Source organism: Triticum aestivum, chromosome 5B (assembly GCF_018294505.1).
Source record: "Triticum aestivum cultivar Chinese Spring chromosome 5B, IWGSC CS RefSeq v2.1, whole genome shotgun sequence".
In the NCBI taxonomy this organism is placed as follows: Eukaryota; Viridiplantae; Streptophyta; class Magnoliopsida; order Poales; family Poaceae; genus Triticum; species Triticum aestivum.
This window is the reverse complement of record NC_057807.1, coordinates 469,027,716-469,040,245: the sequence shown is the minus strand read 5'-3', so window position 1 is coordinate 469,040,245 and position 12,530 is coordinate 469,027,716. Positions and strand designations below refer to the sequence as shown.

The 12,530-nt window shown below is 46.8% G+C and overlaps 1 protein-coding gene across 1 annotated transcript; it reads left to right on the top strand.

Moving 5' to 3' along the window:
* The first annotated feature begins 6,843 nt into the window (after positions 1-6,843).
* On the top strand, positions 6,844-10,794 carry LOC123116473 (F-box/LRR-repeat protein At3g26922). Its single transcript, XM_044537423.1, has 5 exons — positions 6,844-7,051; positions 7,298-7,377; positions 8,964-9,779; positions 9,879-10,034; positions 10,185-10,794. Exons 1-5 carry the CDS (start codon positions 6,904-6,906, stop codon positions 10,617-10,619), a joined length of 1,635 nt encoding a protein of 544 aa, XP_044393358.1. The 5' UTR covers positions 6,844-6,903; the 3' UTR covers positions 10,620-10,794.
* The last annotated feature ends 1,736 nt before the right edge of the window (positions 10,795-12,530 follow it).

Below are 12,530 nucleotides of genomic sequence, written 5' to 3'. Positions count from 1 at the left end.
GCCCCCTGGGAACACCCGGCATGTCAGCTGGCTTCCATGCAAAGATGTCCCAGTTCTCACGGAGGAACTGGATGAGCGCTTCTTCCTATTTAGAGTCGAGTGTTGTGGAAATATGGGTCGGAGCTGCGTTGGGGTCAGTCGGGTGGATATGAACTGGCTTCGTCTCCCCTGACGACTGGAACGCTGACTCTGTGGCGGGCTTCTTGGCCCGCAGCAAATCACTCGGATCTGCATTTTTCTTGTATCCTTCCAGCTCTACCACTGTTATCTGGGCATCCGCAATCTTCGAGCCTTTCTGGAAACACTCTTCTGCCTTCTTCCGGCTGCCAGTGATAGTGATCACTCCTTTGGGGCCAGGCATCTTTAATTTGAGGTACACATAACATGGTCGAGCCATGAAGCGGGCATAGGCTGGTCTTCCCAAAATAGCGTGGTAAGCGCTCTGGAAATCCACGACTTCAAATGTCAGCTTCTCTTTGCGGAAATGCTTCGAGTCGCCGAACACTACATCCAGAGCTATTTGACCGAGTGACTCAGCCTTCTTTCCAGGAATGACTCCGTGAAAACTCATGTTGCTGGAGCTGAGCCTGGACATCGGAATGCCCATTCCCTTGAGCGTCTCTGCATACAGTATATTCAACCCACTGCCGCCATCCATCAATACCTTCGTCAGTCGAGTGCCTTCGACGACTGGGTCGACCACCAGCGCTTGCCTCCCAGGGGTGGCAATGTGAGTAGGGTGATCGGACTGGTCGAACGTAATGGGAGTTTGCGACCATTTCAGATAGCTTGGTGTCGCCGGGGCGACCATATTTACCTCTCGGTTGATCACTTTCAGTCGACTTTTGCTCTCTACATCAGCAAAAATCATCAGGGTGGAATTGACATGAGGGTACCCTCCATCACTGTCCTCCTTGTCCTCGGCCTTGTCCGACTCCTTCTCTTTGTCCTTGGGCTGTTTTCCTTGAAACTGCTGGATTAAGAGCCGGCACTGGCGAGTGGTATGTTTCGGGTAGATGAAGTTACCCTCTTCGTCTTTCTTCGTGTGGATGTGACACGGTAGATCCATCACGTCATTTCCTTCTTTATCCTTTACCTTCTTGGGGTTCCAAGATCCTTTGGGCTTCCCTTTGAATTTGCCCTGAGTCACGGCCAGAGCCTCTCCAGGAGCAGCTGGCTCGGCCTTCCGCTTCTGCTTCCGACTGGAGTTTCCTTTTTCCGATTGACTCGGCTTATACTTGCCACTCCGGAGCCTGTCCTCTTCTTCACCGTTAGCGTATTTGGTGGCAATCTCCATCATTCGACTCAGGGTCATATCTCCGGTTCGACCAAACTTCAGGCTCAACTCTCTGTTCTTGACACCATCCTTGAAGGCGCAGACCGCTTGATGGTCCGACACATTCTCCACGGTATGATGCAAAGTGATCCATCTCTGGATGTAATCTCTCAATGTTTCACTTGACTTTTGTACGCGGACTTGCAGCTCCGTCAATCCGGCCGGTCGCTTGCAAGTTCCCTCGAACGTCCCAGGTGTAAATGCTGCTACGAGCTAACTGATTCAACCACGCCCTGGCCGAACCCACTAACATGAGTGGCAAATGCTTCATGGCCACCTCATCATTACCACCACCAATCTGTACCGCCACTCGGTAGTCTTCAAGCCAAGTTTCAGGCTTGGACTCTCTGGTGAACTTACTTACCCCAGTCGCCAACCTGAAGTTGGGGTATCACTGCGGCTCTGATGGCTCTGCTAAATCATTCTGGACCTGAAACATGGACTCGGCTGCTAGTGGGCACATCTCTGTCATGGCCACCTCTATGAGCTCTGTTCCGATCGACCAGACCCTGCACGATGATGGATCACGCGTCAAAGCCTGGTTCTCTGGGGTCGACCGGAGCTCTCCGCCCAACACTGAGCTGGCGCCTGTCATCTTGCTGCCGATGGGCGTTAGACCCACTTCTCGGGGGAGGAGTGGGCACTCGACGCCTATCATCACGATCAAATCGGTCATCATAGTGGTCCCGCCGGCCTTCACGTCCCACGCGCCTCGGAGGTGACCTTGGGCTGTGAGCCGACTGAACAGTATTCGCAGCGACGGATCGACTGTGAATCCTGTTGCGCGACTGTGACACAACTGAATTCTGATCTCCTGCCGCCCGGAGCAAATCCCTGATCTGCATCAAGCCTCTTCCAGCCTCCGACTGAGAGGGCTGAATTGACTCCGCTATACGGGCTGCAGCTGCCAAATTCTGAATCGGGGTTCGATATACCTGAGTCGGTTGCGGAAAGAGCTGACGTCGGCTGGAGTCAGGTACTCGTTGACGCGCACGCTCGTCGAGTGCTCGCTGGAGGTTCTCCAGTCGAGTGCGTTCAGCCAAGTTGGCCAAACGCGCCTCTTCCAAGCACGAGCCTCAGGAGTTTCTCCTGCGATGGGAGTATGCAGGGCATCCATGTTCCGGCGGCGAAGATCTTCTCTTTGCTGAGAAGTGAGTGGCTCGGGCTGATATTCTTCGTGGGCCTGAGCGGGGTCGCCTCCATCGTCCATCCCGTCGATGCGGGGGAAACCGGGAGGGCTACGAGGCCCGTTGACCATCAGGACCTCCGCCGCTGGATCACTGCTGTCGCACTCGGATGCAGTCTCTACGGAGCCAGTCGACAGATCGAACAGGCCGTAGAGAGATTCGTCGGGCTCAATTGCCGCGACTTGGGTGGTGGCCGATTGGCGAGCCACTGCGTGTCTCACCCATCGCTGAAGCCTCGACCGACCGGAGCGCTTGCGCTGGCGGGAGACAGGGAGGGAGGACGGCACAGGAGTCGACCGGTATGGGGTCGACGGCTGCCGCAGCAGGACGCCGCGGACACACGCCCGAAAGTGCGTCGCCCCGCGGACGGGGAGCGCGTCGATGTCGAGTGGTGCCTCCTGGAGCCAAGCGGAGTCGTCGGCGATGAAAGCGAGCGCACCGAGACGGATCTCGCGGCCCTCGACCAGAGCTCCGCCAGAAACCATGATGAAGGCAATCGGACAAATTGCAACTTCTCCAAAAAGTCGCTAAGACACCTGCCCCACGGTGGGCACCAACTGTCGTGGTTCTAAGTCTGACAGTAGAATGGGGGGTAGGTATGGAGAGGCAAGATCCTAGCTATGGAGTAGTTGTACACACGAGTGTTTTACGAGTTCAGGCCCTTCTCGGAGGAAGTAATAGCCCTACGTCTCGGAGCCCGGAGGCGGTCGACTGGTTTATGTGTATATGAGTTACAGGGGTGCGAACCCTTTACACTGAGGAGGGGGGTGGCTTATATAGAGTTTGCCAGACCCCTCCGGCCCTCGGTTATGCAGGGTTTAAAGTACATTAAGACAGGGGGTTACTGGTAACGCCCTCATAAAGTGCCATGAAGATTATTAAAGCTACTTAATGACAGACCATTGCGTGCTGAGTGACTTTAGGTCTCCTGGCCGTCGAGTGGCTAGCTTCATGGTCGAGTGGCTATCTTCATCGTCGAGTGTCCTTGAGTTCGTCGAGTGAAGTCCCTCTTGGTCGACTGGAAGGTAGCTTCTTCTAAGGATGTCCTTGGGTAGGGTATCCTAGATAGGTTCATGACCCTACCCTAGGTACATGACTTCATCATCTATCTTTGGTAATATAAGATTAAGCCTCCATGCGAGAACCATAGAAATAACCTTATAGAGAATGTTATCAAGACCGATAAGACTATATTGTGTTACATTCTCAAGGTGGTTGACTTCGGTAATTAAAACAATGATCGTGTTGTTCCAATCTTCTGGAACTAACTCTGAGTTAAGAGCTCTCATGACTACATCAGTAAGCTCTCCACCCAACAATGGCTAATACATTTTGAACAAAATAGTTTGAAGACCGTCGAGACCAAGAGCCTTGAGGTTGCCCATATCTAAGAGGTATTTTTTAACTTCACCGCGAGTGTAAGGAGCACATAGAGCTTCATAGATGTTGCGATAACACATGGCTTCACTTTATTAATAACCTCCTTAGAAGGATCCATAACTTCACTAGAGAACAAGTATTGTAAGTAGGAGTTAATGTGGGACACCAACTATTCCTAACCCTCGATCAAGACACCAACTATTCTTATCCCTCGATCAAGTTGTCATTGTCATCTTTTAACCGTGTAATCATATGTAACTTTTTGCGCATAGAGGCAAAACTATGAAAAAATGAAGTATTTCGATTGCCTTGTTTCACCTGCTATGCATGACTATGTTGTATCCATTTCACCTCTTCTTTCTCTTGAATTTTCTCAATTTGGATACGGATTTCCTGTTGTTTCATATTTGCATAGTCTTACAACAGACTAGCCATCACCATATCAACACTTCGTCCCGGAGAGCCCATATTTGACGTTGAGGGTCTTTTAATACGTGCATGCCCCATGCATGGAGGGCCTCATGGACCACCTACACATACTGGGCGAGGCCTCCTGGGTGAGACTTGTGGCTTGCTTAGAAGCCTCGACCACCTCATCAACCCTATCTTCAAGCATTCGCTTTACTTATTTTTTTTCTGTTTGGTGTGATAGCATTTACATTAGAGATATAATCACAGTTAACAATGATTGTCCGGTCATCGTAGTTCGTGAAGTCCTCATGCACAACACCAACAATAGGAAACAAATTACTCCACCTTGGGTCCCAAACTGTGTGGTCCAATCTTCTCGTATATGACGCCTTCTCCATGTAAATATGTCTCCGACAAGTCCCATATCTAAGAGGTTGCAGTCTATCAAGGCATCACAAAAGGCTTGCATACATATTTGTGGTCTCAAATCACCCCTTCCTTCTTGTTGCCCATAAGAATCTCATTAAAATCTCCAAGAACAATGCATGGTAATCAACCATAACATTTAAGGGGCGAAGATACTACTAAATAAGGTAATCCTTGTCACCACTTGGCTCTCCATATATTCCAGTAATGCGTCATCCCACACCACTGGCTTCATCAATACAGATGTCCAGGTAGTTTGAGTGAATTTGCTTAGACGACGCCTTCATATTTTGTTCGCCAGAGAAGCATGATCCCACCACTCATACTATCGCTCTCCAACATAATCATCTCATCGAAACAAAGTTTCCTACTAATTTTTTCCACCCTAGCAGTACTCAAATGTTCTTTGGACAAAAAAGAAGCACATCTGATTTCATACGCCTTTGGAGCCCTAAGAGCGATCAAACTGTCGAGGATTACCCAACCCTCGACAGTTCCAACTTACTATTTTCGCTTCGATTGGATAAACTCCATTCCAAAGCCCACTGACCCTGAATTTTGGGCTACAATGTCAAACCATCCTTGTTCTTTCCATATCTTTTCTTCTCTTGCAAAGCCAACAATGATGCCACTGGGTCCTCGTGATCATTTTGTAAAAAATTGATGATCTTGGCCACACTAGAGCCCCTGGTGAAGTCTGAGCAGGAGGGAGGTTCCCACCTGATCCCAGCGGAAGCCTCTTGTGTGATTTTGGGTGAACCATCAAATTTTTACTGTTATTTTTTTGGAGGGCTTGTGCCCATATTGTTGTAATCATATCATTAGAAAATTCCTCAGTGTTTGCAGCTCTTCCACCATCACTCACTTGTCATCTACCTCCATCCCTTCTTTCGCCTCACCTCTGGCTTTTAAATTGGTCATCATCAGAAAATAACCCAGATCTCGTCACCGCATTCAGTAGACTTATGTGTTCTACAAGCCTCACAAAACTGAGGGATCTTCTCATACATAACCCGATATGTCTTGTGTGGTTTTCCGCTCTGTAGTTTCACATTGACAAATCTGAGGGGTTTATCCATCTTGAGCCAAACCCTTGATCTCATAAAATCTGCAATGAAGTTTCTCAAAGCAAGACATACAAATTCGCCTACTTTGTCACACATCACTTTGGCTACTGCTTTGTTGATCAAACCATCAGGAACTTCCATCGCTCTCACAAACACATCTATGGAGTTCATGTCACCCATATCTATCTTAGAAAAGCCATCATACTCCTTAAGAAGCACCGACCAATCACAAAATAACCATGGACCCTCTTCCATTACTCTCTGCTAATCCCAAACACATTGAAATTTTACGTAAAATGGTTTTTCTATGGCTCTAAATGTCATGTTCTTTGCCGGCTTCCACACGATATTCATGGTGGGAATAAATGAGTTCTGGTTGAACAACTTGTTTGTGCAAACCCTAGCAATCACAGTCCATCTAGCCACCACCTTCAAATCTTCAAATACTCATCAAGATTAATTTGCTCGTCCACTTCTCCCTCACGGTGCAACCTTCCGAGAAGATCATCCAGGTCTTCCCTATTTCCCGACTAGGATCCACCTGTTCCAGCCACGACGACTACCCTTTGCTCGCGATCAAGCCCTAAAAACGTCGTGCCCACAGAAGACATTGTGCACCCATCACAAGAGGGCCTGCATAGTTTACTCCACCCCCTAATTGGAGGAGAGTTATGATCAGGCGCCTGTATGGTGGCCTCGCCGAGGGGTCACTACGTGAGTAGAAAACTCTAGATGTGTAGTTTCTCAAAGGTGTTCACACAAAAAACCTAGATTGGAGTAGTACATGATGGGGCAATTGGTATAAAATTATGAGAGGTTAGTTTGAAATCACGGGGGGGCTTTATCCGTAGATCCAGTTTGTAGCATTTTTTTTCCCATAAGTCTATGATTATACTTATGGACACTCCTGTTTTTGAAAAAAAAAAGTTACTTTGTTTAGGCCTAAAAAAGAGTAACTTGTTGCCATTGTACCGTGCCTCTGGCTTGCATTAGTAGGCCCGCAGCCCATCTATCTGTCTGGCCCAACCAATTTGGCTCAAACTGCAACCGCGTGCTCCTCCACGGCTCTATCTCTAACATCGGCCAGCCGGCTTCGATGTCATCGATCGTCGGCGCCGGCGCCAGCACGGTCTCGTCGGACGACTGCACCGCAGAAAGTCTGTTAGACCTTCGCCCTCGTCCCCATCTCAGGCATCCAGCCATGCAGATGCAGGATCCGCCGCCGGCAGGGGAAACCCAAGACCGTACGCCTCCTGCTCCCCTCCGCATCTTAGCCTCCGTTTTCCAACCCTGTTTAGATCTTAGCCTCAGTTTTCCATCCCTGTTTAGATCTTAGCCTCAGTTTAGGAGCATGTAGCAAGCTGATTAACTCATAGATAGGTCTAATTCTGCAGCAACGTTTCCGCTGTTTTTTTGTACTATGATCTCTTTGCTTCTGCTTGTATCCCACTGTTTTCTGTACTCTTATCATGGCTCTGATGTACCCCCAGATGTCTGCAAACAAGAAGGATCACCCTGCCAACAAGATGATGGTTCTCAAGATGGCGGAGTTATACCGGACCTTCCAGAGGTATAAACTGGATCGTAGTCTTGCCCCACCATAATAAACCTTATAATTTCGCCCCACAAGCGATAAACAATGATTTTCTCTTTCTATAAATCTAAAAAATTATATCTATAATTTTGAACCACCAAAATATTTGAGGTGTGTTATTTTGTAGATCTATTAGTAGTGTGATGATTTCTCTGGTATCTGAATCTCCAACATATGCAATATATAAGCAGCTATACCGCTACATTTTCTGCCCTAGCCATACCTTGTGATGCAATGGAAACATTTCAGAGCTTGCCTGGTATACACAGAAACTAAAGGAACTCTTATCTTCTTCCTCTGATTTCTCTCCAAGAATACACTACAAATGAGAGAATACACTTGGCACTTTTCTTTGCAAGACGTTGTTAATTGGACTTGTTCCCATGTTACTATGTTAGGCAAATTATATTATATAGAGTGCAATGTTTTGAGAAAACCGCTAGAAAAGGGCTCGGAAAATGATTAATTAGACAACTTTCCTTGATGGAATTCATCACAGAATTGAAGTTCACCATGGCGTCTCGCTTGTCGAGATGGTCGATATGGACATATGGTTTGCCTAAGCCCTATGTTAAGCATATTTTATTCCTTCTTGCATTTTTAAAACACAAGAAAATATTTCCCAAAATGATTAATTAGATATTCTACCATGATGAGTCCATTGAATGATCACTTCAAATCCACCGACATGTCTGGCTTGCTGAACCGGTAGAAACGGATATGTGGTTTGTCCATTCCCGAATGGCTCCTTGTTTTTGCTAAGTGACATGGCAGCCTGGTCATTTCGAATATGGATACCTATTTGTCATATGTACTACTATGTTAATCCTAAATCAGAACCGTTATAATTTGGACCAAATAATTTGGCCTATGTGGATGAATGTTTTTTGCAAGACATCTCCTATGAAATCATTGATTGGACTTGTTCCCGTGTTACCATGTTAGGCAAATCATATTCTATATAGTGCAATGTTTCGAACAAAAGTGCTAGAAAAGGGCTCTGAAAATGATTTAGACATTTCTATAGAGTTGAAGTTCACAATGTCTGGCTTATCGAGATGGTCGATATGGACATAGGATTTGCCTAAGCCCTTTGTTAAGCAAATTTTATTTTTATTGCATTTTTTAAACGCAAGAAAAGACTGCCCAAATTGCTTAATGAGATATTCTACCATGATGACTTCATTGAATGATGACTTCAAATTCACCGTCTTGTCTGGCTTGTGGAGCCGATAGAAATGGATATGCGGTTTTCCTAATTTGTACCATGGATAAAAGTAAATGCGCACGTATGGCATGTTCGATACCGAATGACTCCTTGTTTTCCTAACTGGCGTGGCAGCCTGGTCGTTTCGAATATGGATACCTGTTTGTCATATGTACTACTATGTTATTCTTAAATCTGAACCGTTATAATTTGGACTATGTGGATGAATGCGGTGATTTGTTTGCATCTTGTTTTAATAATATAATATAGATTTGTAATATAGCAAGTTTTTGCAATCAGTTTATAAATTTCTTTTATAACCCCAATAATTGATCTCCCGTTCTTTTGTATACAGGATATCCGTCGACATATTCATGCCCTATTACCACTGCGGGATGCTGCCCGTGCAGCTTGTGCATCACACTCATTTCTGAGATCATGGAGATGCCATCCCAACCTAATCTTAACTCACAAAGCCCTAGGTTTGGATGGAGATCTCATCAGCAAAGTTGACAATATTCTTAAAAATCACTCGGGCATTGGCATGAAGAAACTAAGGCTTGAACTTTATGGTAACAAGGTCGATTCCTTTTATGTTGATAGGTGGATTCATATTGCTGTTACAGCACGAGTTGAAGAACTCGCCATTGTTATGCCGCATATTCCTGGGGAAGAAGAATACAATTTCCCATGCTCACTTTTATTTAATGGGGGTGAAAACTCAATTCGGTATCTTTACATTGCCATGTGTGCCTTTCGTCCCACGGCTGGGCTTGGTTGCTGGAGAAAATTGACAAGGTTATTTCTAAGTAATGTATGGATTGCTGATGATGAGCTAGAGGGCCTTCTTTCCAATTGTACTGCAATTCAACATTTGGAACTCAAGAATTGCAGTGAGATAGTTTGCCTGAAGATACCTTTGCTGGAGTGCCTTACGTTCCTGAGAGTGTCTCTATGCATAAATCTGCAATTTATAGAGAGCGATGCTCCAAACCTCTCCACCTTTTCCCTGTTTGGTGGCTTAGTATCAATTCTATTTGGAAGTGATGTAAAGAATAAAGAAGTGTCGTGCTTAAAATTCGGCCCGCCCAACATTGTCCGGTTTGCTCGGACCGAGCTTCTGTCCGGTGCGCCAGATGTTGAAAGACTTGTCATAACCTCGCCTAATGAGGTATATTCTGAAAGTTTAGATGAGTATAGACTAGCTGTTTGCATATACTAACAGTTTTCATGCCTTGTCATATAACTAATCTGAGGTGTGTTTATGCAGATGGAAAGTACACCAATGCTATCTAGCAAATTTCTCCACCTCAAGTACTTGCATATTTCTCTAATCGGAAAACAAGCTATTTCACCAGCTTATGATTACCTTTCTCTGGTTTCTTTTCTTGAAGCTTCTCCTTGCCTGGAGACTTTCATCTTTGAGGTAAGTTATCTCATCTTTTTTTTTCTTTTTCAAAAAGGGTAGTACCCCAGCCTCTGCATCACAGGATGCACACAGCCAAGTTATCTCATCTTGCAAGCATAGTGTGTATTGTGGAACTGCTGATACGAGCATTTTCGGCTTTCCATATAGGTACAGCAGCCTGACATGAAGCATGATTCTATTATCGGGGATTCCTCGCCACTGAGACGGCTACCACAACACAGCCACAACAACCTAAAGAGTGTGACGATCATCGGCTTCTGCTCGGCAAAGAGCTTGGTCGAGTTGGCATGCCACATTATTGAGAACGCGACATTGCTTGAGCGCCTCACTTTGGACACCTCCCATGGCTGTCGGAGTCCTGGTGGGCGTAGCGTTGATAAACCTGACAGATGGTACTATACAGTGAGTGGTAGCCTCATGGTGGCCCCACCTGACAGGTGCCTCCCTATGTGGGGTCGTGGCATCGAGGAGTCTCTCAGGGCGCGTTCCGCAATCAGAAAACACATTGAGTGGAAACTTCCCTTCGGAGTCGTGTTTAAAATCGTCATGCCCTGCAGTCGGTGCTTGATGCCGAAATTTTAGATGCCCAAGTAGCATCATGCCCAACGGTGCTGTTTATGATGCTTTATTTCCAAACTATCACTATCAGGTCTGAAAACGATGGTTGTGTGAGGTTTCACAGGCCGTACTCTGTTTCGTAAACTATCAGAGGTGCCTAATGTTTAACTATGTAAAACTGTTGTACTAGTAGTGATTCCTGCAGACATATGAAGTCAGGGAAATGACTTTGCTGCGTTTTCCCTTGCTGTTTTCAGAGATATCAGAAGCCAGCGTGCTCCACTCATGGATGTTTTCCAGATTGTTATGTGTACTGTACTTTTGTACTTTAAGAATGCGGCAAACTCTTTAGCTGCTTACGAATCTCGTTGATTTTGTGCATGTTCAGTCTGATCAATATAGAAGGTGCATTATGTGGAAGTTGGAGCTTCCTACTGGTTTGTGGATTGTGAACAATCATTACAGCATGAACCCCGCCTTCTCACTGTTGCCTCCGTCTGCTCCAAATAAGCTCCAGCATCTCCTTCTCTTCATCTTCTGCTTCTTGGTTGAATGTCAAAAATTCCAAGGATCAGAATCCTCTCTGAGGGCGGGAGCTCGTCGTAGTGTCGCATTGAAGTCATGATTTTATGTTTTTTGTTGTTGCAAAACCTCCCCTCAAACAATTTACTACTCGGCATGTTCGACGAATGCGCGTTTCAATACTACTTTTCCCAACCTCCCCTGGCGGCACGCTAGGGCTCCCAACCTCCCCTGGCGGCACGCTAGGGTTCCCAACCTATACCAACCTTTACCCGATTTCTCACGTTGGATTGATCCTCGGGTCGATCTACACGTGATCATCCACACCAAAACAGCCTAGGAGCGTGGATTCATGGCTGGAACGGCGGCAAAAATGCCCTCGACGGAGAAGGAGGGCGGTAGCGGCGGATCGGGGGGACCCCGTGACGGTGGCTGCAATCTGGAGGACCGGTTTTTTGGACTGAATCTCCATGGGGAGGAGGAGGACCTTGATCTCTCGGAGGAGATCGAAGGGTTGATTGAAGAAACACGCTGGATTGCGATCTTTAGGGTTCATACCCTTAGACCCTTCAGCCATACGGCGTTGTTCAAATCGCTACGAAATGGATGGGTGCCGGCCCAAGGGGTGATCTTCAAGGCGAAGGGTGACAATCTCTTCTTGGCACAATTCATGTGCGTGGGGGACTGGAATAGGGTGATGAATAATGGCCCCAGGCTATTCCGGAACTCTGCAGTGGCCCTGGAAGAATATGATGGTATAACAAACGTTCATGAATACAAGCTTGATAGGATTCCTGTATGGGCGAGGATTATTGAACCGCCAGATGGATTGGTGAAGAAAAAGGAAATTGCTGAAAAGATAGCGGCGAAAGTGGGAGTTCCGCCTTTCAACGCGATAGTGAATGAAGGAAGGATTAATCTGAGAAAGTACCTTCGGGCTCGGGTGTTTGTGAAGCTAGATACCCCGCTGGTGCGCTTTGTCCCGTTAACCTTGAAGGAGAGCAAGAGGTACCCGGTGGAGTATGAAAAACTTCCTGAGTTCTGTTATTTCTGAGGCCTGATGGGTCACACAGTGCTGGAATGCAGGGATGGTATACACAGAGAAGAGGAATGTGAATGGGGAGAATGGCTCTTGGTGAACTATGGTACGCAGTCAAACCGTGGGAACGGCAATGGATCTGGCCGCGGAGGAGGACGAACGGGCAAGGGTAGAGGCACCGAGGGAGGAAGAGGCAATAATGGACACCCTAATGTGGAGGAGAGTAATGACATGATGGTGGACAAAAGGTTTGACAATGGTGCTGGTGCAATGGTCCCGGTTGCACATAAACGCCTAATTGGCTAAGATGGAAATGCTTTTGTGAGAACCGCAGGTCCTGCCAATCCAACCATTGGGTTTGTATCAGACAAGGT